Source organism: Alexandromys fortis, unplaced genomic scaffold, assembly GCF_014885135.2.
Source record: "Alexandromys fortis isolate MF-2015 unplaced genomic scaffold, M_Fortis_MF-2015_v1.1 scaffold_300, whole genome shotgun sequence".
Taxonomy (NCBI): domain Eukaryota; kingdom Metazoa; phylum Chordata; class Mammalia; order Rodentia; family Cricetidae; genus Alexandromys; species Alexandromys fortis.
In genome coordinates this window covers 245,830-273,283 of record NW_026068183.1, presented here as the reverse complement: position 1 = coordinate 273,283, position 27,454 = coordinate 245,830, and the positions used below count along the sequence as shown (strand labels likewise).

General features: G+C 38.0%; 1 protein-coding gene across 1 annotated transcript; it reads right to left on the bottom strand.

The window, feature by feature from the left end:
- Sec62 (SEC62 homolog, preprotein translocation factor) lies at window positions 1-27,454 on the bottom strand. Its single transcript, XM_050129240.1, has 8 exons — window positions 27,324-27,454; window positions 21,387-21,495; window positions 20,431-20,536; window positions 10,546-10,750; window positions 10,024-10,116; window positions 8,256-8,316; window positions 5,832-5,951; window positions 1-1,536 (listed from the first exon to the last, which is right to left on the bottom strand). The coding sequence occupies exons 1-8, from the start codon at window positions 27,420-27,422 to the stop codon at window positions 1,070-1,072; spliced, it is 1,260 nt and encodes a 419-aa protein (XP_049985197.1). The 5' UTR covers window positions 27,423-27,454; the 3' UTR covers window positions 1-1,069.

Genomic DNA, 27,454 nt, shown 5'->3' with positions numbered 1-27,454 from the left:
TTTTCTTTTATATCCTTTATTTTTAATTGGTATTTTAGAACAGCAAATTGTCTTTCCCAGCAGTGCCTCCTGGTCTGATAACACAGTCCCCATTTCTAAATGTAAAGATTTAAAATAAATCAAAATGAACATTAAGGCGTACAAACAGCTACTTTAAGTCTGTTCTTACTTAAAATAAGGATCATTTTTACTCGCACTAAACACATGGAATGTTGGCACATGACTGAAGCTGCTGTGGAAAGATCGGATGTCCTGTGAGTTACTGAAACTCTAAAAACAGACCTTACATGGTTGTTGTTTTACAAATTTAAGTGTTGAGAAATGTCTAAATAATAAGTAACAATTAAAATAAAGTGTTTTATTTGTAAATTATGTACAGAATACGTTTTCTGACAAGGAGATGGGGGAAGGAAGAGCCCTCGTCTTCTAATCAGTGCTCTTCCCTGTGCTGGAGATGACCACCTTTCTCTGGATTGAATGCACAATGCAGTTTGGATTTCCTAAGTTGGAAAAGGAGAATTTGTAGCAAAATTAAAAGTATTGCTGCACTGCTACTAGCTGGCTTGTTTCCACAAAATGTTCTTGATCCCTGCTAACTCAAAATCTTAAAAAGGAATTTTCTGGTATAATTTATGAAGAAAAACAAAAGCATAGCTACCAAGAACAACGAGTTTATGCATTTCATTGTAAAGAAACTGCAAAATGGCTATATATTATGCATAATTTGAAATGCTGCAGTTTCTTTAGTGATTTCCATTAGTCTAACAGTTAAAAAGCCATACAACTATCAAAAATGCCCTTAATCTAAATGTCACTGTGGACAATATTTCTTTGATAACTATCAAAATGAGGCCTACTTACTGTAAAATTACCAGATGGATAAAATTAGTAATGGCTTTAGACTGTGCCAATAGTACCAATGCTCTACAAAACAAAAGGCTGACTCTGAATGTCAAATACATTTCAGAAAATGGATTTAAAGAATGCTACAAATGCCATGTGTATATTATGATCACCCAACATAGAAAACCCAACTTGCTGCACTTATTCAGTCCCAAAATTTGTCAGATTATAATTTTTCATGTGCAGATTTGTGCATTTCTCCATCTTTGTCATCATCTTCTTCATCACAATCTCCATCTGTCTGCTGTTCCAGTTCCTCTTTCGTGATCATCTCAAAATCATTCCCGTTCCCACTACTGTGCTGGGACCGGTCATCTTCCCTCCTGTCACTGTCCGTGTCTGAGTGCCGCTCTCCGCCTGAACCTTCTGTTCCATGATTCCCTGGTGCTGCTTTCCCGTCTTCATCTTCCTTTTTCTCACTGTCTGACTTTTCCTCACTGTCGGACTTCTGTTGCTTTTTGGTTTCCGATCTCTCCTCTTTCTTTAAGTCTGCTTTTGGTCCTTTGTATTCATGTGTGTACAGAGGCCTGAAGGAGTCAATGAAGCCCACATCAGCAGTCAGGTTTGGCAAGAACCAAAAGTGGTGCCTTCCTCCAGTTATCAGCCAAATGATGAGGAACAGAATACAGCGAGCTGTGGGGAGAAACGTTTCTCTTGAATAAATTAAGCACCAAATCAATGACAGTAAAAATTTGTGAATAAGAAACTGGGACAATAATTAGCTTTATTTGCACATTTATGCACCATATAGATGAAAATTTAAAATCAGACTAGCTTAGCAGATGAGAATATTATATTCTGCTCTCAACTTAGGGAACAAATGTTGTAATGACACACTTAAAAATTCTATTTTTTTTTCAAATATGGATGCTGTTTCATGGACACACACTTAGGATTTATGCATTTTGTGATCCACTTCAGGAAACACAGTAGTCAGTTGAAGTTGAAGCATTCATGAGATCATAGTTGAGTGCAAAGAAAGTAAGAGTCATGAATAATCTGTCAAAAAACCAACTGGTAAAAAGGAAAATGCCTTCCTTCCTAGTGCTTATGTATTTATCTTGATTAAAAAATTTAACTACATTCAACATACAATATGTTAGAAAAGCAAATATAATGCTGAACAAGTCCATATACAGAAATATTATTATTTATGATTTTAAAATATGTGTGAAGAAGTCAGTGGGCCTTTACATATGTTGTGAAGCTAAAGCATGTGCTAATTCGTCTACAAGATAGCTTAGCCTTGGAAAAAGAATTTAGGCATTAGAAAATTTCTATCACTGAATTCTTGTTTTATTAATTAGGCCAATTATGTTTAAGCACCACCTCCCTCAATATTAAGAAAAATTCTATATACCTAAAATATAAGCTAGGAATAGGGTGCAGGCATGGAATCCCAGCATTTGGAGGCCAGGTCTGGGATACACATCACGACTCTATCTCAAATCTACAAGAAACAACCAAAGCTCTCTCTCTTTTTTTTTTTTTTTTTTTTTGTTATTTTGGTTGGTACTTGGGCTTGAATCCAGGGCAGTTTAAAAAGTTTTATCGGCAAAGCAACATAAAACTTTATCTTCGCCAGGTGGTGGTGGCGCATGCCTTTAATCCCAGCACTCGGGAGGCAGAGGCAGAGGCAGAGGCAGGCGGATTTCTGAGTTCGAGGCCAGCCTGGTCTACAAGAGCTAGTTCCAGGACAGGAACCAAAAGCTACGGAGAAACCCTGTCTCGAAAATCCAAAAAAACAAAACAAAACAAAAAAAACAAAAACAAACAAACAAACAAACAAACACACCCCACAACTTTATCTTCAACCCTTTTAAATTGTCCAGAGCCTATGATTTGCTATGTAATCCAAGATGGCCCTGACCTCCTGTCTCAGCCTTCCAAGTAGCTGGGATCACAGTGTTTTTTAATCATGCTTGCCCTGAGATTATCATGTGTATTATTATTAGACACTTCAATATTTCAAATGGTTTTTTATTATTTACCAATGATGTACAGATTAGTGATTTTTTTCTCTCTCTTTTTTTTTTTCTTTCTTTTATTACCCCAAACAGGCTTTCTCTCTGTAGCCTGGCTGTCCCGGAACTTGCTCTGTAGATCAAGCTGGCCTCAAACTCAGGCCTGCCTCTTGTCTTGAGTGTGAGGACGAAAGCTGTGTGCCACCATACCTGGCTTCTTTCTTTTTTTAAAAGGTCACAAGGATTATACAAATGTACTAGGGTAAACAGCTTTGTACTGTTCCATTCTCTTTAAAATTAAAAATAACTATTTCAAAGAAAGCTTACAAAATAGTTGATCCATGTTTTTTCATTATTGTGCTTTGGAAAAATCAAAGGATAATGGTTTTTATATATGCCTTAATTTATAAGGCAGTATTTATAAATAATTTTTCTTATAAAGTAGTATTTTTATTTTCATGAGAATAAAAATATATCAAATAATACTGCAGATCAGAATTACTTATGACACAAAGAAGGTAAGTATATTTGAAGCTGTAATGACAGTGATGCATGCCTTTAGTCCCACTACTTGGGAGGCAGGGTCAGGCAGCTCTTTGTGAACTTGAGACCTGCCTGGTCTACAGAGCGAGTGCTAGGACAGGCTCCACAGCTCCACTGAGAAACACTGTCTCGAAAAACCAAAGGGGGGAAAAATAACGTGCAACTTTTAAAGAGGCAACACATTCTTCCTTCAAATGCAACTGCGATGTTTTAGTTCATTCACAGAGTCACAAGACAGGTAAAATGTTTTATCAAATCGAAGAAAAAGCATTATAGAAAGGTTATAAATAAAACTGAACTTCTTATGACATGTAAACTACACACAGAAGAATTCTAACATTCCAGTTTTATATTGCAATAGATAAAAGAATGAACCACAGAAAAAGTAAAACATATACCATCCTACCATTTCTTGTAGTAAAAGCTCTACATTTTAGAAAAATGTCACAGTCTTACTTAAGTGGTGATTTAACCATGCAAACTGAAAAACACCAAAAGACTTTTGAACAATCAAAATCTATACCACTGGATTTGTTAAGTGGGCCATAGATTAAAACTATTTCAAATTCAGAGGGTGGAATTAGCTCAGTTGATGGAATGCTTGCCTAGCAAGCAGGAAGAGCCCCTGGGTTTATTTCCCAGTACCACATAAAACCAGGCACGGTGATGCGTGCCCTTAGTGGCAGCACCTGGGACGTAGAAACAGGGTAATACACTCAAGGTCACTCTCTGCTATAGAGCAATTTTGATGATAGCTTGGCCTCAAGATACAAGACCTTGTCTTAACATTTGTAATTACATGTATAACGGTTTGTTTCTAACTTTAACTTGCAAACCTATCTGATCGAAACTACATATATATACATACAGGAACTTGGAAAAATATTTTCCAAATTCAAGAAACATTTTAAAGGTCAAACAATCTAACATAAATTATAGTGACTATGGCTTAATTAAAAGATAGTAACTAGAATAAATTTAGTCAGTAGAGCTAACCTTTGCTGAAAAACTGCAAGGAATTTCTGTAAATTCCACTGGTTTGACAGTTAGGTCAAATAGTAAGACTGATTTATTGTATCTAAATGTGAGTTCAAAGTTTGTGGCTTTTCTCCTTGATATAGGCATCACACTGACACTAGTTACCTGTTTAATACGATTAGTTATTATTTCGTGGCCTACAATTGTGCTGTGCTTTCTGCAGAAGCAGCAAGTGATTTTTCTCAAGATGACTACGCTAGAAGAAGGAAAAAAAATGAGTTAGGTGGGAAGGGACTCATTTAGTCAGGGAACACAGATGAAATGTGTGTGTGTGGGGGGAGGGTCAGAGGAAAACTTGGGTTCACGTGGGTACCCTGGTGACCAGGGGAAAGTGTGAACAGAGAAAGCTGTTTAGGGCTATAGTAGGGCTGAAGTATAGATGCTTCACAGAAATGAAAATGAACTATCTACCAGAAATACACATCTAGTTTAGTGTAGTAGCTTTCAACAACAGAAACTACATCAATACTGTGGGTGATTTATTTTTCTATAAAAGAATATTACTCTTGGCTGGGAGAGGTGGCACATACTTTTAATTCTAGCACTTGGAAAGGCAGAGACAGGTAAATTTCTGTGAGTTTGAGGCTGGCCTGGTCTATATAGTGAGTTTAGGTCAGCCAGGGCTACATAATGAGATCCTGTCTTTTAAAAAAGGCATGAAAGATCTCAATAATTTTGAATTTAAAAAAACATTCACTTTTATTTCCTATTTGGTTTTTAGTAACTTAGTTCCTTAATTTGTCTAGAATTAATTTTGGTACCCATGTGAAAAGCTGTAATTGCCCCTAAAGTGGCAAACAAATTGTTCAGAACCACTTAACCGAATACATGAATTGAACTTAAATATTTAATACAAACTCCATTTACCTTACCTCAAATATCTACTAATAATTCAATCACTGCAAAAATAAATCTTCATTATAGCTAATTTAAGACATAACTACATGCAGATTAAACTATAGTAATATATATTTCAAAATAACTAAGAGTAAATTTTGAATGTCTCAGCATAAAAATGAAAGCTAAACGAGGCAATGGATATTTTAACTTGATTTAATCATCCCCTAAATCCATACACACACACACACACACACACACAAATATATATGAGTTGTACTTTATACTTTACAGAATTATGTTCATTAATCAAATGCAGTATTAATAGAAGATTAAATGTTGGAAAGATAGAGCAAATCCCAGATCAGAGTCAATGTAATCATCTTTGAGCTCTGAGATCTGACCTAGAAAGAAGGGTCACACTTCTGGACTTCATCTGTATTAATTTTGCTATTTGCTATTAAACTTCATTGGAGCTCCACTCCAGGTTAAAGTCTAAGAGCTCAACACCTACCTATAACCAAATCAGCATTATTAAACACTTACCAATAGCAAGGAGAAGAATGCTGGCCACAAAACAGCCTGCACCCACACTGAGGTAATAGACACCTACTCTCATTTCTGCTGGCCAGAGAGGGAAGAGGGTGGCTGCTATTACTGCAATAACTGGAATGAGAAATGACAAAGTTACATACAAAAAAGTTAAAAGTTTTAGAACAAATATCTTAATGGCTTGGTTACAATTAACAATGAACACATTCTTTTCTTAAGGGGAAAACTGAAGAATACTTGAAGCAAAAAAGTACCATTTGCATAAAAATGAATTATCAGCAATTTCACTTTATATTGTTCTTAAACTATGTTAATATGGACCAAAGTACATTACATTGATTATAAAAATTACTGCATACAAATTAAAACTATTGTCACTTTGAAGCTTTTTTAAATATTAAGAGTAAGGAAGCTTAAAAAAAAAACAGCTAGACAGTGGGGTGGTGGGGCAAACCTTTAATCTCAGTCCTCAGGAGGCAGATGCAGGCAGATCTCTGTGAATTCGAGGTCAGCCTGGCCTACACAGCGAGTTCCAGAACAGCCAAGGCTATGTAGAGACCCTTTCTTGAAAAACAAAACAAAAACCCTACAACAAAACAATACCCGACTCTCAAAATTCTGAAGATTCCTTCCCAGGGGAATCAGATTCACAGACTATCAAAAAAAGGAGGGGGGTGGGCAGAGTGGTTAGGGACACTATATACAAGAACCTCTAGTTTTATTTATTTATTTTTTGAAATGGGAAAACTGTTAGGAAATGAGTAGCCTGGTTATTAGGTCTTGACCATTAAGAAGAGAATTCCAATTCTTGCTCTATTGTGTGTAAGTAGGTAACCCTCTCAAAGCTATTTTACCTTGTATTTGGCAAATATCTGTTCTTATGGGGCTGGAGAGATGGCTCAGGGGTTAAGAGCATTGCCTGCTCTTCCAAAGGTCCTGAGTTCAATTCCCAGCAACCACATGGTGGCTCACAACCATCTGTAATGAGGTCTGGTGCCCTCTTCTGGCCTGCAGTCATACACGCAGACAGAATATTGTATACATAATAAATAAATATTTAAAAAATATATCTGTCCCTATTAGAATGAGACATCAGAGGGAATTAATGACAAAGTGACTGCCACATTGCAAGCAATCAACAGGACTATCTTTTAGAGTTTAATTAAGTTTCAGTTCTTACAGTAAATTCCTCTAAACGGGATCCTATAGCATTCTATTGACCAATCATATTTTAACTATCTGTTAAGTATATGTTTTTGCTATTTAATTCTTTTTTTCCAACCCAATCTTGCCCTAAACTATAAAAAATACATGTACAAGTTTAATACCCATATAAAAACTGAGTTAAAGGCTATAGTAAAGATTAAATCATTCAGTTTTTGTTCCACCTTCCAGCGGTAAACACTACCAAGCTTGTTTTCTATTTCCAGAGACTGCTTATGTACAATAAAAATTAGTTACAAATAACCTTTTCTAAATAAATGAACTTAGGTAATTCTCTCTTTGGTGGTTTTCTGTTTTCAATCTTTAAAAGCTTCATGAAACTCTATTACAGGGCCATTATTTCATTCTTCTACCGAGAAACTTGAACTACTTTCAGTTTTACATGGTAAGAGACAATACTGCAAATATATTCGCACATGTATACTGCATGACTGGGATTACATAACAGAATGAGTTCTAGGCTGGGGAATGTAGCTCAGTGGTGAAGTGCTGGCCTAGCATGTATAAAAAGCCCTGGGTTTGATGCCAGGCACTGCAACAAAACCAAAACCCAACAACACTGAAAAGCACAACAGTGAATTCCTTTCAATGTAACTGGTAGGCCAAAAGATACAGACATTTAAAATTTGAACGTTATTTGCTAGATTGAAGTATGTGGATTAAAATAGTAAACAAGGCCTTGCACACACTGTGCTTAACTGTGGGCACAAAATGGGTGAATACAGGATAAATTCCTGCAAGACGTACAGGGTCAAGGTATTTACACCTACAATTTGAAAAGTATTGTCAAACTGCCTGATATATATGCCATCGATTGTTGGAAGTGTGTGTCCTCCCTCCCCTCCCCTCCCCTCCCCTCGCACTTTCACTGATAGCTTTTGTAAACTTAGTCCTCACTACTTCACTGTTAAATTGAGTCTTACTCACAAAGACTGGCCCTGTGTTTCCTCCTATGTGTGTCTACATCTGTCTCTATTTAACCAGGCTGCTCTACCATGTTAATCTCTTAAACATATTTGTTTTAGTTGTTGCAAACAATTTTAGTTTATTACTTATATTCTGATTTTATGTAAAGTATCTTCTTAAACAGTTCTTACTTTGTATTAAATTTAGAAATATTTACCTTTGGGGTGCTACACTTTGCCCTCTAAATTCTAGATTACACTGAAAAGCTACTTATATCCGCCTACTTACCAAGAATTAATCCCATGACAAATGTTTTAATGTGAACTGGGTCATAGATCCACACATAAACCTAGAAGAATCAAGAAACCTCAGTGCTTAAAAGTTCTACAGTCATATTGTAGTCAAGTTTACTCCACAATGTAGCTCCTCAAAGGCACCCCAACCTCCTAACACCCGAAGAACTTTTTCCTTTCAGATCAGAACTATACTCAATCATTAAAAGGCTCTTAGTTTGAGCTCTCAGTTTCTGTAAAGTATAGCATTCTTCCATTTCAGAGTTCTATTTTGAACAAACTTTTTATTATTTTTCTTCTGATTTATTTATATTTCCAACACTCAAGATTTCAAAGCAACCTTTATTATACTGTTTACATATTCCCTGGGAATTAGATTCACAAACATTAGTTTTGCTACTCACCACTAAATAAAAGCCTAAACCACTATATTTTAATATTAACACTGAATATTTAACATTTTCCAATTTTAAAAGTCCAGAGACGTGGTGTTTCTGGAGTGTGTGGGTATGTGTGTGAGCACTAACCTTTTCAAGATGACAAGTGTTCACCTTTTGTTCAGCCTGCTTCCTCCCGGACAGACCTATAATTTCTTCCTGGTACAATGGGCAATCGGCCAGTGGGTTCTGAAGACTTACGTCAGGTGTCTACCGTCTCCTACCTAACTGGTAACCAGCAATGCTTACCACACTATACAGAATACAGAAAGATGTGTAGATGCCTATGTCTTTAACGGACTCTAAAATTCTTTACAGAGAATTGCACTGTTTTTTACTACACCATTTCCAGCATCTGTGAAGCATCTGGCACATGCTGATGTACTCAACACTTAACTCAGGATATCTAAGCTCTTCCCATTGCAGAATTTCAAACAGAGAGCCCTAGGAGCCATGCTTTTTACATATTTGATAATTGGTATCAGTGAAAAGAAAGAATATGTCTTGAAATTCCCATCAGTGCAGCTGCTAAGACTATTTTTGTATTTTTGTACTATTTTTGTAGTAGTCAAGTGACTACCATAACAGCCTTCATGCAAGGCCATCACCACATAAATCTCACTACAAAACATAGAATGGAACTATGTCCTTGAACAAAGCATTAGCAATGTTGAAAATTTCAGACCTCTCAGGAGCTGAGTCTGATGAAACACCGTTGAAGAGCCAGAAACAGTATTCCCATGAACCATTCTGATGCTTCTCTCTATGATAATAGAAACTCTGCATTTTGACTGGGCAAATTAAACCCTCAGTATAAAAAGCACATTTGTAAGACTTTATTGCAGGTAATCAGTAAATCCAAGTGTGCATCCGTAAGATGGTTTGCTGAAAAGGAACAAAGGTGCCTCTCATTCCTTTTCTCTGCGGATGTAGTTTTAAGGTTAAGGGTCATCATGGATCATGAAGCACCTTGGCCAGAAGATTCTAACACAGGGAAGAGAGGAGGATCTCAGGCCCAACATGGAGCTCCACGCCTGTGCTGCTCACCCTAGACTACACTGAGGAGAAGGAGACCAGCATTGTTCTATACTAAGCGATCGTAATTTCAGGTTCCACATCACTCACAGCGAGTCATATCTGATTCTAACTTCTTATAAAACTAGATCAGAAAAGTGAATTTTTTGGAAGTTACTTTCGTGTACTTAAATTTAGTATTAGATTTTTCTAAATTATTTCTTTTCATAGTGATGGCATCAAATATATTTCTAAGATTTTCTATGAAAAACTGGCGTTCTATCATACTCAAATCCAATATTCTAATCTCACCTCATTTCCATCCAGAAAAATTTGATCATCATGTGGCTCAAGTTTGAATTTTTTCTTAGTTTCCTTCTTTTTTGGAGTCCCTGGAGTTTCTTCCTATGAACAGACAGGTGAATAGAATAAATGTTTCAGACAGCAAACACTGTAACATTAATGAAGAGAGAAATCTGACGATTTCAACACTAATAAAAATCCTTAAGATCAGTATTTACAGACAGCCCTACAGTTACCTCATGTGGCCGTAAAAGCTTTATGATCATAGGCCAATCAAAGATCACACGTACAAATGATTTTTACTTTTTAAATTTGTGTATGGATGTTTTCCCTGCATTTTGTCTACAACATGTGCACGCAGAGCTTTTAAGAGAGCCAGAAGACATCCCCGGAACTGGAGTTAACAGAGGTTATGACCCTCCACGTGGGTGTTGGAAACTGACTGTGGGTCCCGTGAAGAACGGCCTCTGTGCCATCCCTCCAGCCTCCACAATGATTTTTAAAGTTTTAATTTAACTTCAGGAAGCTTACCTTTTTAGACTCTTCCTTTTCACCATCTTTCTTTTTCTCTTTTTCCTTTTTTGCCTTTTCTTCTTTTATATTTTCTTTCTTGCTCTTTTTATCTTCTTCTTTCCCACTTTCAGATTTTCCTTTATCTTTTTCTTTTTTTATGTCTTTATCATACTTCATTTTCATTACTTTCAGGGCCCGATGAAAAAACTGTTTCTTTAAAAGCCTGTGGGAAAAGTGACAGTTCTAGTATTACAATTCCCATGAATTACAAAGACACAAACTTTTTAAAAAAGCAAAAATATCAAGACCCAAATAAAATGAGCAAAGGAAGATATGAACTGGCAACTCATAAAAGAAATTATCATCAGTAAGATTACGGAAAATACAGTGAAGTAGAGCAAGCATACAAAAGAGTATGAGGAATTCCACAAAGGAAAAAAGCCAATCAGACTCTGAAAAGCTATCAAAACTGCCACTTGAGCTAACATAAGGGACGTTACTGCTTTGAGACTTACCCGCATAGTCTCTATGACAGTCTCAGTGACATTAATTAAGACTCATTCTCAATGTTATGTCTCTAACAGAACAGTCAAAGGGAAAATAGTTTATTGAAGAAATGTCAACACGGGTATCTCTGTTGACGACTGCTTCATACTACTCATGTCTTTCCAGCTTTCTTATGGAGGGCTGTTTCTCGACATGTACTTCATTATTAAGTCTACTGCTGTGATAAAGTATCTTAATTACATATACTAAGATGACATTCCTGCACGTTGACAAGGATTCTCACACCAAGATTCTAGTGGTGAGGGAGAATTGTCTATATTTTGTCAGTCATGTTTTAAATAAACACTGATTGGCCAGGCAGGAAGTATAGGCAGGTCAACCAGACAGGAAGTAGAGGCAGGGTAATGAGAACAGGAAAATTCTGGAAAGATGGAAGCCCATTCCTCACAGTCCTTCCCAGACCACGGAAGAAGCAACATGTGACCTATCCTGCTGAGAAAGGTACCGAGTCATGTGGCTAACATAGATAAGGATAATGGGTCAATATAAGTTACAAGAGCTAATAAAAAGCCTGAGCTAATGGGCTAATCAGTTTATAATCTTATGGAGACCTCTGTGATATTTTTTGGGGGGGCTTCTGGATGTGGGGTACCGGGCGGGACAGAAACTCCAACAAGCCGGTCATCATGTTACAGAATGGTGCCTAACATATTCCCAAATATTGTTTATAAATGTTCTTTTCCATTTAAAGGGGGATATGACATACATATGGATAATTTGCATTGGTATGGATTTTATGGTCAATTTTGTTATATGTATATGTATTTTTGATCTTGATTAAGGTATTGTGATTGGGTAGTTCATTTAAAATGTAATGTATAATTTAGGGAGGAACTATAGGTTGTTAATGGATAATCATCGATAATAGTCAAGCTTGTTGTCATGTTGGTTAGATTTTCTAGATATATAGAGATATATTTCAATTAGATAGGCATTCTTCATATCTTTCAAAGACTACAGAAAATGGCATTTAAAATGTTTTAATAACTTAGGGTTTTTCATGACAATGAGACACGTCTGCTCCTGGCAGCACCAGCTACTTCAAGAGGAAGATGGGCATCAAAGAGGCTCCTTATGGAGTTGGTTAGCCATATTTGGGCAAGAAACTGCTCTTGCCTGGACTGTTACATAAACTGGACATGAAAAACCCATAGAGAGAAGACTGCTGAACTTGCCTAAAGGTGAGATGATCCTTTGGGGTTCCTGATTCATGAAAGAGTCTATGAGACATTCTACAGAACACACATAAAAAGTGACTAAACTGTCTTTAAAATTTCTGCTTTATGAAAAAGTCTGCTGGATACTATAGGCCTGTAAGCTGAAGATTGATGCCCCAACAGTACAACAAAAACTTTGGGTGACTGTCCAGGCAGCGAGATGTCTCTGTCATTTCTAGAGTTTTGGAAGCTGCTTACAATATACTTCCTGTTTACTTAGGTAATATTATATCCTTCTGGAGTCTTTGATGGAGTTAAAGAATAGATAGTTATAGTTTTCCTTAATTATGATAAAAGATAAATAGATATAAATATTGTAACTATAATCTTGCTTGATAACTGTTGTGTTATATGTAATTTTACTATGTTAAAACCTTCCTTGTTGTTTAAACAGAAAAAGGGAAAATGGTGTAGGAGGTTCTTCTTTCTATGTGTTGATTTTATTGGCTGAATAAAGAAACTGCCTTGGCCTTTTGATAGGGCAGTACTTAGGTGGGCGAAACAGACAGAACAGAATGCTGGGAGGAAAAAGGCAGTATGGTAAATGCCATGCTTCTCCTGCCCAAGACGGACATTGGTTAGACTCATGCCGGTAAGCCACGACCTCGTGACAACACACAGATTAGTAAAAATAGGTTAGTCAATAAGAGGCTAGAGCTAATGGGCCAGGCAGTGTTTAAATAAATATAGTTTCTGTGTAATTATTTCAGGCATAAGCTAGCCGGGTGGCTGGGACGACAAGCAGCCTACTGGCCTGGGTGTAGCCAGTCGGGTGGCAGGATGCAGCCCGCTCCTTCTCCTACTACAAAGAATCTAAACACTGTGCAGTGTGTGAGGCAAACACCACATTCCCAGGTCAGCCATTTCAAAGACTGTTCCCACCATGTGAAATATCTTTCCTCCAAAAGGCATGAGCTCTGGTTTCACCTGGACTCCTTCCAACGTTTCCCTACAACCTAACTGACTTAAAATACATATGCCCATTTTATCCCCTTTCTGCAGTGATATTTTGTTTGTAATCTAACAAATAAAGCTTGCCTGAATATCAGAATACAGAGCTAAGCCACTAGTTAGCCACACAGAGGCCAGGGAGTGGTGGCACACACCTTTAACCTCAGCACTCAGGAAACAGAGGCAGATGGATTTCTGTGAGTTCAAGGCCAGCTTTGTCTACGTGAGATTGAATCTGTCTGAAGAGAAACAGCTCACACGAAGGTGATCCTTTAATTCCAGCACTAGGGAGGTAAAGACAGGAGTGATAATGGCTGGGCTGAGACATGAATATAATGCAGGAGACAGGAGCTCAGATGCAGTCTGAAGATTCAGTCTGAGCTCGCAGTTAGAGGATTCCCACAGATAGGACGGATAGCCCCTTCTATCTGAGCACTGGTAGAGGTAACTCTAGTGGCTGGCCTCTCTGCTTAGAGATCTTTCAGCTTTTCCCCTGATAGCTGAGTCCGAGCTTTCATCATTAAGACCAATTAGAATTCGTGTTATACCTTTCGCTTCCTGCTATCTTGTCAATAGCACTTATCTACTAACTTACTGGATTATTTATAAGTTTGCTTTTTCCGTAGACTTAAACCACGAAAAATTAGATCTCATTTAATTATCTAACGATTTCAGAAGCTTAGCTGATCCCATACTAAGCCAATCTTTTTTTTCTTCCTACCATTATTATCCTACCCAAGAAACCATCTGGTTCTTCCCATTGTTAGTTATATGCCATCTTTTTAAAGTTCATGCTCTGATTTCATAGTTCCTGATATTATTCTTCATTCTTGCCTTGGAAATATGGTATACAATGGCCACAGCACAATCCAGAAGCTGTATCACTAGTCCTCCATCCCTAATGGTGACTATTCACCCTGCCACTTATGCCTCCCTGGTGTACAACCCAGCATGCTCAATATCCCTTGTTTACTACAGTTGTCTTTTCTGTCCAGGTGACTAGTTGGTTCTGGTCATTAGGTTGTGACTTCTGGGGCACCTATACTCTTTCTTGCTTGATTGGGTTACCTTGTACTACCCAATTAATTCTAGCTCATGGGCATCCTACACAGCAAATGTCAAGATCTCCTCATTTGGCCTATTCTTGTTCAGAAGCAGATATTTAAATGCAATTGTGAAACTGCTCCAACTGCCCTCCCATAAATGTTATTTATATCTGCTTGGTAATGTATAAATAAAAAAAATTTGAAATGAAACTTTAATGATTACTACTTGTAAATACAAAGAGGAATTTAAAAGCAGTAGGCTAGTGAGTTACTTGAATAAGAATGTTCTTTTACTTCAGAATGTATTGAAAAATTGTTATAGAAGATATATTCTAATTTTGCTTATATTACCACTCAATATTTAATGGGAAATATATAATTTTAATGGGGACACACAAATTTTATTAGATCATAGATTCTCACATATTAAAACGTCTGTTCAAAATAGTAATGTGATTAACTATAAAGTAATATTACAGCAATTTAGAATTGTCTCTATATCCTTAGTTTGTGTCTTCAGCTCTCAATTTAGTCTGTGAAAAAACTTTCTCAGTCATATAACAAAAAATTTGTCAATAAAAAGTTGCAGAAGGACACAGACCTAGCGGGGCTGCTGCTTCTGCTGCTCGTCCAGCATGGCTGCCCAAACACAGCAAAGCCAAGCATGTAACCACAGCCTAATAAAGGCACTTCCTAGCATGGCCTCAGCCAACATTAGCTCAAATGGAGAGAAACTAAGAGCAATTCCACTAAAATCAGGATCAAGACAAGGCTGTGCACTCTCTCAACACTTACTCGATATAGTACTTGAAGTTTCAGCTGAAGAAAAAAAACAACTGAAGGAGACCAAGGGGATGAAAACAGGAAAGGAAAAAGTCAAAGGATCCTTATTTGCAGATGATATAACAGTATAAGTAAGTGACCCTAAAAAGTCCACCAGGGAACTCCTACAGCTGATAAGCACTTTCAGCAAAGTAGCCAGATACAAATTAACTCATAAGAATCAGTAGCCCTCTTATATACAAATAACAAATAGACTGAGAAAGAGGTTGGGGAAACAACACCTTTCACAATAGTCATAAACAATACAAAGTATCTTAGGGTAACTAGAACTAAACAAATAAAAGACATGATAAAAAAATTAAGATGCTAAAAAAGATATCAGAAGATAGAAAGTTCACCCATGCTCATGGATCAGTAGGATTAAATAGTAAAAATGCCATCTTACCAAAGCAATCTACAGATTCAATGCAATTCCCATCAAAACTCTAACATAATTCTTCACAGATATCGAAAGGAAAATTTTCAGCTTCATACGGAAACACAAACCAGGATAGGCAAAATAATCCTGACTAGTATAGAACTTCTGGAGGTCTCATCATCCCTGACCTCAGACTGTACTGTAAACTACAGGAATGAAAACAGCACGGCATTGGCGTAGAAACAGACATGTCTGTTAATAAACTCAAACTGAGACCTAGACATAAATCCATACAGCTATGGACATCTAGTTTTTGATATATAAGTCAGAAATACACACTGGAAAAAAGAAAGCATCTTGAATAGATGGTTCTGGTCAAATTGGATGGTAGCACGTACAAGGACCCAAACAGACCCATACTTATCACCCTACATAAAACTCAAGTCCAAATGGATCAAAGACCTCAACATAAGGCCAGGTACAATGAATCAGATAAAGTGGGAGCAGCCTTGAACTCGCTGGCTCAGGAGACTACTTTCTGAACAGAACATAGCACTGGCACTAAAATCAATAATAGGACCTCATGAAACTGAGAAGCTTCTGCACAGCAAAAGATAATGTCATCTGGACAAAGCAGCAAGCTTCAGAATGGAGAAAAGATTTTTTAGCAAGTACACATCCCACAGAGGGCTAATAACCAAATATATACAGAACTCAAAAACTAAACATCAAGAAAACAAACAACCCCAGTTTGTTGTACCCCAGTTAAAAAATGGGGTACAGATCTACACAGATTTCTCAAAACAAGAAACCCAAATGGCTAAGAAGCAATTAAGGAAAAGTTCAACACCGTTAATCATCAGAGAAATGCAAATCAAAACTACTTGGAAATTTCATCTTACACCAAACATAATGGCCAAGATTAATGACAAAATTGACAGTTCATGCTGGCAAGGGTGTGGAGCAAGGGAACACAGTTCCACTGTTGGTACGAGTGCAGACTTGCACAGCCACTAAGGAAATAAGTCAGTGTGGCCATTCCTCAGGAAGATGGGAATTAATCTACCTCAAGATTCAGTTACACCACTCTTGGATATAAACCTAAAGGAGGGTTCATTCCACTACAGAGACACTTGCTCAATCATGTTTATTGCTGCTCTAAAACCAGAAATTGTAAATAACCTTGATGTTCAGTGATGAATGAATGGAAAAAGAAAATGTGGTACACTTACACAATGGAATGTTACTCAGTCATTAAAAAATACTGAGACCATTGGGGGATGGTGGCTCAGGCCTTTAATACCAGCACTCAGGAGGCAGAAGCAGGAGGATCTCTTGTGAGTTTGGAGCCAGAGAACCACAGATAACAAAGGTTAATGTGGGTTAGGGGACCTGAGCAAAAAGAGAATCAAGCAGGGAAAGAGGCAAGTTAGCACCACACCAAGACCAGATTAGAGAAGAAATGTGGCAAACAAACAAGAGCAAAGAGAATTTTTTTTTTGAATGGCAGCATTTTATTAACAGCCAATGAAGAAAGAGTTCATAAAATATGTAAACATCCCTTCAGAAACCCATAACTATAATGATCATTTCTATCATAACACGTTATGTTCAGGCCACTGGAAAGTGAAATACTAAATTAATATCCTTTAAAATGTGTATGACTGGAGACTAATTTAGAAAAGTGCATTGGAGTCAGCTAGAAAGAAGCATCTGGGAATTCCAATCAGATTCAAATTACCCAGACATTGGTCAAATTATTTAACACTTTACATGCGCAAAGGTTTATGTTGTACTTTAATATTTCTATGGCCTGAAATCTAAAACTCTTACTTACCAAAAGTGAAAAAAGAATAAAAGAACACTGTGATCCTTCTACTCTTTCTAAAGTAATAGTTTTTATTGCCCAAGAGCCTGCCCATCAATACTAGTTATTTATCAAATCTGGTATCACTATTTTTTTTTCTAGAGGAAGTTTTCTTTATTATGAAGGAATTATAACCAGAATAAGGGAAATTTAAAGTAATTTAAAAATCCTTTACATCTTCTCAGTTATAAGATGAAAGCTTGTCTTAATGCTACAGTCTGTATTTGAGGTTTTGCATCGATAGAATCATAAACCCAATTTCATAGTCATCTTTTGTTTAGTATTGGTATTATATGGTAAGTACAATTGTTTATTGGCATTTTACTGATATGTTACTCTATGGGTTTAAGAGTAAAAAAAAATTAAGATACTAGATTGTGGGTTAATGATATAACGTCTCAATGAAATTAAAGAGTTTATGCATAAAATATATACTAAAAAATACGCCATAGGAATTGGAGATGATGCAGCAGTTTAGAGTACTTGCTACTCTTGCAGAGGACTAGGGTTTAGTTCCAAGCAACCACATGTCAGCTGAAAACCATCTGTAACTCTAGTCCCAGAGGAATCTGATATCCTTTTCTAACTTCCACAGGTACCAGGTACACACAGAACATAATCACCCATACATGTAAAATAAGACAATATACCTAAAATGCTAGCTTTTAATTTCTCAATCTGGCATTTCCCCTCAGACTTGACTTAGTGGTTTAGAAGTGAAACTGGACATGTCTTACTGTGGTTTCCTCTACAGCTGAGCAGGAACCCATGAGAACTGGTCATAAGGAGGACTTTATGGTTATATCGGAAGTGGCTGATACCATCTTAGGTCCAGCCCTTTATTTTAGTGCAGAAGGAACACAAACAACTGGACAAGAATAGAAAGAACTAGCAATTCAAAGAGAGTTCGTCTCTAGGTCATTCTCCCAAGTTCCAGATCTCTCTTTTTTGAAGATTTTTTTTTATGTGTATGTCGAGTGTCCTGCACTATGTAAGTGTACTGTACGTGTACACTTGGTGTCCTCACAGGTCAGAAAAGGGTACCAGATCCTCTGGAACTGGAGTAGCAGAGGATCATAATCTGTCACATGGGTGCTGGGAAACAAATTGGGCTCCTGACCAAGAGCAGCAAGGTAACCCCAAAGCCATCTCTTCAGCTTCAGTATCTTTTAGAACTTTTTATATAACAATGTATTAAGGTTCCTAAAAGGCCACAATATGTGAATTAATACTAGCTGCTCTCCTGATGAGATATTTAGGCTCACAGATTTAATATCCTTGGTAGTAATATTGGCAGCTGACAGATTAACTTCTGCTCCAATAAATGCATCATGAACTTGCTGGAGGAGATACGCTGCAAGGGTGGAGAGTAAGGGACCTGAAGGCTCCATTTCGAGCTTTAGCCTGTACTGCTGTTTTCTGACCTCAGGTAGATTTTCACTTTGCTATGTGCCAGTTCCTGCAGCTCTTAACTTTTTAAAGTACTCATGCACACTCGTGCATGCGTGTACATATACACACAATTGAAGAAGAGAAGGAAATTAGGATTTTGAAATTCTCATCAGATAAATCACTGCACAAGACAGTAAATACAAACTGCATCACTGTTAGATCCATCCTACTCCCCAAATAAAACTTGTTTCTGAAATGCTCATTACTCACCTCCAGTCATTCAGTAACTAAGAAATTTAAGAAGTATTTGATAATTATTAACTTTAACAGTTTTTAAAGAGGGTTCTCAGATTGGTGTGGGACTATTGTCTATATTCTGTCAATTATATTTTAAATAAACGCTGATTGGCCAGTAGCCTGGTAGGAAGTATAGGCAGGACAACCAGACAGGAAGTACAGGGGAGTCAATGAGAACAGGAAAATTTTGGCAAGGAGGAAGCCCATTCCTTCCCAGTCCTGCCCAGATAGGGAAGAATGAAGATGTGACCTTCCACAATGAAAAAGGTACCGAGCCATGTAGCTAACTAATACTAGAATAATTGGCTAATATAAGAGTTAATAAGAAGCCTGAGCTAATGGGCCAATCAATTTATAACTAATACACTCTCTGTGTGATTTTTTTGGGCGTTAAACGGCTGTGGGAACTGGGCAGGACAGAAACCCTAACAAGCAGGCCCTCATGTTACAAATAATATTATCTTTCCTTTTTTTTTTTTTTTTGTAAGAAAGGATCTCAAGTAGTCCAGGTTGGCCTCCAACTCACTTTGTAGGCAAGAATATCCTTGAATTCCTGTATTTCTGCCCCCAGCTCTCCAATGGGGGATTATAGGCATGCACCACTACACCTGGTGGATGGTGGATACTTAAGGGTTATTAAGCACTGCCATCATTAAGTGCTGTATGCACCTCCCATGCAAACATATAATCTAAAATCTCAAATACTCAGATGTTAAACTTTGCTACCATAAAGCAAAATTTAGCTAATACAGATTAGTAAGTATACCCTTTAAATATTAAACAGAAAGAGGAAGGTAATTTGGTTTGCCTTTTTAGGTATAAATTCTTTACCACAAGTTTCTTTACAAAGAAAAGTGACTAAATGAAAAATGTGTGCGTCACCAAGGGGTGCACACTTCATCCTGAATCTTCCAGAAGAGCCTGCGAGGACAGTGTAGCAGTTTGATTATTAAAGGGAACATGGTGTTAGCAATCACTGGAATCAGCATGGAAGCTTGGCTTATTCCAGAGTAAAGCTACTAACAGCTAAGGATGACAGAGTTAATAGCCAACCCTGGAAAAGATCCAGGAAAAACCCTCTCTGACCATTTTCTATATAGAACTTGTTGAATGTAGACATGTTTAAGCTTTTTTCTTGATTTTTTTTTCATTTAGAAGCCCTGACAAATATACAACAGCAAAAGAACATAACTACAAATTACATACATTTTAAAATATTGTCAGTCTAAGAACAAATATTTTTCCACCGATAAAACCCAGGTCACATATAAAGCTCATTATGGTTAGTAACAAAAGGAGTTGAGAGGCCTCAGCACTATGGAAACAGCTGACTATTAACTGTCATGCTTTATCAAGAAAGATTACCTGTTGCAGTAATCAACCACAGACTCCCTGGTTGTAAATAAAGCTTCCTCTCCTTTCTTGGCCTTTGTCCACTTTGAATCCAAGAGGCAATCCACTGCTTTTGAAGCTACAGAAGAAATTTGTTATTTAAAATTCAGTATACATAAATATGTCTAATGAAATCATTTTATAAACACAACATTCTGACAACAAAACTAAAACAGAATAGAATATTAAGTCTAATGACTACCATTAGTGTTTTTTATAAGGCCAACCCATGAAATAGATTAATAAGCATCTCCACAGCAATGTTGACAAATAAATAAGATTACTCAAAGCAAGATAAACTAATGGGAAAATGTTGGTAACAAAGAAGGAATTCCTTCTGTATAAAGAAATTCAACACAGGTGGTGATGCACGCCTTTAATCCCAGCACTCGGGAGGCAGAGGCAGGCAGATCTCTGTGAGTTCCAGGCCAGCGTGGGCTACAAGAGCTAGTTCCAGGACAGACTGCAAAGCTACAGAGAAACCTTGTCTTGAAAAACATAAAAAAACAAAACAAAAACAAAAAAGAAAAGAAAACCGCAAGTGTAACTGAGAACACAGAAAACTATAATCACTATTTATAAGGTATTGGGCTATATTATAGATGATATCAGCTTATGAGGTTGAATGGATATATATGAACAATGTACTAGCTAGTTCTATGAAATCATACTATCTGAACAAAAGGTAGTATTTCATACAAACATTGAAAACAAATCTTATTTTTAAAATTTCCAACAAAACTAATTATAAAGCATTTTATCTTTTTTCTTGTCAATCCTAAAGGAAAAACGAAGATTATCAACTGCCACATGCCCATCGCCCAGCTTTAATAATCACACATGCAAGCTCTTTCATAACTTTACATATCCTAATTCAGGGAACTTCATAGCATTCGTATAGTAGTGAGACTTTCGAGATGGAATCCTACCAATAAAATAATCAACTCGATGACCCATCATATTGGTGGACTTTGTTGGACAGTTGAATCGAAGATACTTGGCTATGGCCTTCTCTTCTTTTGACGGCTCACCAACTTCCTGCAACACAGGAATATTAATTTAGCGCGCTTATGTACTTGAGAAATTCAAGCTCTACAGAGTAATGTGCACATCTGTGGAGCAGATCTGCTAACATTCAAAAGAAAAACTGAACACTCTTCACAACATTTTCTAAATACAAACCGCCCTATATGTTTGCCTCAATTACAGATCATTAGGCTGTTTTTCCAGTATAGTAACTACTTTATACAGTTTTCTTCAATTTTGTATGGCTTCTTCTAATACTCACAAAGCAATAATGTAAAGATAAGATGCTGCCAATCAGTACAGCCTACATGGCACAGTAAGTAGAAACAGGTGCCATAAATAAATGTTAAAACACAGTCAAAGATATGTCTTGATCAATGGGTGAGTTTGTAAAATTTCTCAAGGCAGTGACCAGAAGAACTGAAGTGCTGACGACTGGCACTGAGTCCCTTCCTTTCCCCCAGGACACAGATGATGTCTGGACTTTCTCTTCACCAGTAAGAAGGCAAAAAGAGAAATGTAGAAAGGGATATTGCTATTAACGGTAGTGCAGTAACAGAGCAGTTTGGAGAAACTGCTGTATCGTTTCCTATGTCTATTCCTCTGTATCTATTCCCAAATATTTATACAAACTCAGCTACCACCATATAATTATCCGTGGCAATAAAAATTAAAAGTTCAACCAATTCTATTTTATATCAAAAACAACATCTACTGAATGTTTTTCCTCATTCATTGCACCTGCTGTTAACTTAAAAGTTTATCCATTTAACTGGTAGCTTGTTACCAGGATGAACTTGATTTGAAATCAAAGGAAGGAAGCCCGATTAAATAACTAGGTCTCAATAAATGCAAGGCATTCATTCAATCAAATACATACTTCCCGAGTGTCTATCCTATAATCTTTGGATGCTACACTATATATTAGGACAGCAGGATATCTGTGCTTTGTTACATAAATGCCATGAACAGCACTTGCTGTTTTCCCAAAGGAATGATAATAAAAATGTTTCGGAAATACAAAATCATCAGTGCACAGGGTCTTATAGAGAACTTGAATTTGAAAGACAAGCCCTGAGCAAACTGAATAAACAGCATAAACAATGAAGCTGAAAATGAGCAAAGACTTGACTTTAATGAGACCAGTTATAAATGTACCAGGAAGCTAAATTTGTACAGAAAGAATACAGAGTCCTTAAGGCAAACTGAGAAATTTTACCTTTATTCCATATGGAGCAGAAGGTCACTATGTTTTTCAACAGAACACAAATAGGAAAGTAAAAAATATGATTTTTTTATGATTGCAGGCAAAAGCAATAGGGGAAAAACATTAAGAGTAGGTAGGAGACTATGGTAACAGTCAAATAAATGTGACGTGATACTAGTCTAAGAATCAGAAGGAGATATACCTATTTGAAATATATCAAAGGTAGAGTACATAGGATTAATGGTAAAGGGTAAATGAAATGAGTAGATACTAAGTATCAGATTTCTATGTTAATCAATAAAACAGAAACACAAAGTTGGGTGGGTAGGGCGGTAGAAAGGGATCTGGGAGGACTGGAGTGAATATGCTCAAAGTATTTTTTTTTTAAGTTTTCAAAAACAGAAAATGCGTAAAAAAAAAGGTGATTCTAGAGAACAATCAAGACTTTGGGCATCGTATACGAACCTTTAATTAGCACAGATAAGTTGTGTTATTTTCCTGACTGGTTAAATATCAAGACATAAAAACTCAGGAAAGTTGATTATGTAATTGCAAGTCAGACACTGTTAAGTATCTGCAAAAATTCTTTAAATTTCACTTAACAATGAAGTAAATCGACTTCCCCCCAACTTGTATTTTCCTTGGTAAAGGCACTACTAAACAACAACGGACAGAAAGAATCAGAAAAAGTAACAACTGAAGAACTTTTTCAAGTGGACACAGAATTCAATGGTCTACTAGCACTCTCCTAAAGTATCAGTAACTCATACTAGTTACTGCAGAGAGCTCTTCATGAAAATGTATCATTTGGAGCACCTGCTGGGGTTTTAGTATCAGAACAACTGCTGTAAGACAGGAGCATCAGCAATTTGCATTATAGAAAATGCAAACAGGTTAATAGAAGATATTCTGAAAACTAGAGGGGATCTTAAATTATTTGCTTAAAGTCATAGAGCTCTGTAAGCTAACAATAGCAGTACCCTCTCCAATTTGCTTCTTTTATAGTTCCTGTGGCAACAGGTTTGCTATATACTTCAAAATTCTTTATTAACCCTGTATGTTGCAATGAGGAGAGGATGAAGTTTCAGACTGAGGATTGGATTTAGAGGTTCTTTCTTTTCCTTCAGAAGGTCCTAAGAAGTCAGACCTGGAGTCTGGCTGAACAGTTCCAAACATTTTTCTTCTCTTTCCTGAAATGAGGCATATAAACCCATGGTAAGTCAGCACTGTACTGCCAGGGAAACAGATGGGCAGAACAAAAATGATTTACGGAGGTTATACAAGTTCTAAGACACAGAAGTCATCTGAAGATTCAGAGTTGAGCTAGTTTCTATAGACAAGCGGGATACTAGATGGAATGATTCTCTGAGCACAAATACGTGGCACTAAATCCTTGCTAAAATATTTTATATTTAGAATTGGGAGGACTGGAGAGAGAGCCCCGCGGTTAAGACACACACTAGCCTTCCCAGCACCTGTCCTGGGTGGCCACCACTGCCTGTAACTCCAGTTCCAGAGCTGATGCCCTTTTCTGTCCTCAGGTGCACAAAGGTGCACAGATCTCCACAAAGATACACAGGTATACACAAAATTAAGCATATATATGTAAAATAGTTTGGGATTAAAGTATTTCAAAACTTATTTTTTTAATCACTAATAAGATGGGAATTAGATAATTACTCTAAATCTAATTTTACTAACTTAAAAGGCAATCCAGTCCAAGTCGAACAACCTCACTGGACATCAGTTCATCAGTAAAATGAGGGTGATATCAGTAAGCTCCAAGCCTCCTACGGACTGAATGTATTTTTTTACCCCCCCCCCCCGTGTGTGTGTGTGTGTGTGTGTGTGTGTGTGTGTGTGTGTGAGAGAGAGAGAGAGAGAGAGAGAGAGAGAGAGAGAGAGAGAGAGAGAGAGCGCATGTGCAAGTAGAAGTCAGGACAGTTCTCGAGATCAGTTTTCTCTTGCCACCTTGTGGGATCAAACTCAAGCCATCAGGCACATGCCTCTGCCCCGAGCCATCTCATCTCCTGAGACTAAATTGAGGACAGAGAATTCCGAATAAGTTCTATCAGATCCTTTTCCATTTTTAAACCTCATGATACTCGAATTCTAAATCAATGCTTTTAGTGCCTGTTCATCTATAAAGTCACTGTATTTCCTAAAAATAATTATTTTTTGTTGTGTTTTAAATATTTCATTAGTTTGGCTTGACATCACTTTCATTAGAGAATTTCAGTTGTTCAAATTCTACAACACAATGTCAATTAACACATAAGCTCACTTCACAGTTTAAGTGACCTGATCTGAGTCTGAGAAAGAAATGTGAATACAGTTCCCGTGCTTCCAACTCTGCTGGGAAACCAGATTCCAAAGTTGTTCTGTCTTGAAAAAAGAATGAATTGGCTACAAATATAAAACAAAACAAAACTCTCAACCTAAGTGTTTGTATCAAACATCCCTCCCCTCCCAACAAAGTCGCTGTAATTCAAGATCAATAGAATCTATTTAAAAATCATTTCTAAACAAACCCATCAAGTAACAACAGGAAACTCTACAGTTAGTGTACAAATGCTTTTTCCTGTAACAAACTCTGAATTTAGTCATTACACTCGATCTTTTACTCTAAAGTAATGCCAATATGAGAGCTTTTGATTCTTGACAAGAATAAAAGAACTGAGGAATGCCCTCCTTGGACAGCTGGAAGAGGCTGAAGCAATGTCTCAGTGGTTAAGCACGTACTGCTTTTCCAGAAGACGTCAGCTTGGATGCTAGCACCCACTGTCGGGAGGCCTGTAACTCTAGCTCCATAGGAGCTGACACCCCTTTCTGGCCTCCACTGGCACCTGGACCCTTGTGCACATAACCACACATAAGCAAAAGATAAACATTAAAAATTATTGGGCTGTATAAAAATGGTACTGTCAGATCTCCCACAAACATTCTATACTGCCATACAGAAATTAATGTAGAGAATAAGAAAAAAAATTTAATTTCATAATACCAAGCTGACTTTTAATAACTAGAGTCTCAAACTAAATAGCCATATTTCATATAATTTACAGCCTAATGGTTAATTTACCAAATAGGTGGTTGTTAATTATTTTTAAGTTTATTAAGGAGTGCTTAACAAAAATCAATATAACCTAACCCAATTTCTTTATTCTGGTGAAGGAGGGCAAGAAAGAGGTTATGTACCAAGCAGTTTTAATAACTTTTAATAAGTCATTCATTTACTTAATGTTTTCATATCAACTCTACAAGTCTAAAAAGAGTTTTCTTAAGATAAACAATCCCTGCAAAAGCAGAAGTTGAAGTTAAAAAACACAAAACTTCCAAGCCCTTGCTAACTAGTGGAGCTGGAGTACAAACAATCCATGATGTCTGAGTGGCCCCCACCTTAGAGGGCTATAAAGCCTCTTCACCTACTTTCCTGCTTAACCTAAGTTCATAACTGAAATATGAGCAGCCATTTAAAAAGCTTTATTACCTTTATGACAATACTGAAGAGCAGATGAAACTGTAAAATAATGTCTTGACACTTTGGTGTAAAGACCTATGTGAAGTAGGAATATGTCTCTAATTCCCTTCTGTACCCTGTTCAAAATTACTGTTACGGCAGCCAAATTCCAAACTTACTGAGTGTTAGTATCTTTTCCACAGTATTTAAAGAGGTTTCAACTTTAAATTACATGGTTCAAAAAACCTGAAGGCCAATTAATCAAGAAAACTTTACAAGTAGACATAAAATGAAAAAAGAAAAAGCCACCTTGAGCGAGGAGCAGAAAGACAAGATGAGACAACTTGTGACTGGGTTATTAACAATGTAGCACATGCCATCAACTTATTACGCCTTTGGGTTTCTGGGTGAGATCGTGAGCACTCGTCACATCGATATTTAACCCTTATGGATGTTCAACAAAGAACGAACAACTGGGAGAGCACTGCGGGGAAGAGATGCACAGATGACATCCATCCGTGCGGGCTGAGGGGGATGGTATGCAGGGAGGAGGCTGACGAGCTGGCGTAGGAAAGGTGCCACCAGCTCATCACAGCACCGACCTGGCTGGGTTTGTTTACATCGCGTCGCCTGGAACAGAGCCGGCGAGCGTCCAGTAGGCTGTGCGGTTAAAAGAACTCCAGAGAGGGAGGGGAGGGCCGACGCCACCTAACATCTGCACGGGGAGCCCGCAGGCCGGGCCGGGGGCAGGTGATCCGGAGCACAAAGCAGCCGCTCGGCCCTCGGGTCCGCCCTCCGCCGCCTCCCACCCCAGCCACCGTGGCCTTAATTTCGACAGCGCCAGGAAGAACGGGGAAGGGACAGGAGGCCCGGAGCCCCGCGTCCGCTCTCCGGAGGAGGCCGGCCTCGCCGCGCAGTCCCAGGCCCGTCGCCGCCGAAGGAACGCGGGGCCGGGCGCGGGGTTCCGAGCGCCGCTCCTCCTCCCTCCCTTCCTTCCCCGCCGCCCCGCAGACCCCGCGGATGAGCGGCCGGCAGCACGGTCCCGCCGCAGGCCCGTCACGGCGCCGCGACCCCGCCGAGACATCCTGCGGCCGCCCGCCACTCGGACGTCTTCCCCGCTCCCTCTGCCTTCCGCCGCGCCCCGGCCCCCGACCCACGGCTCTGCCAAGCTACCTGGATCCGCTTCTTGTGTCGCCTGCGTTCCGCCATGTTGGCCGCTCCGCCCGGTTCCTTCTGACGTGGAGCCTGGACGGGGGAAGAGGCGGCGTACATCTCGCGAGAGCGCGGCGGCTCGCGGCCCGTTA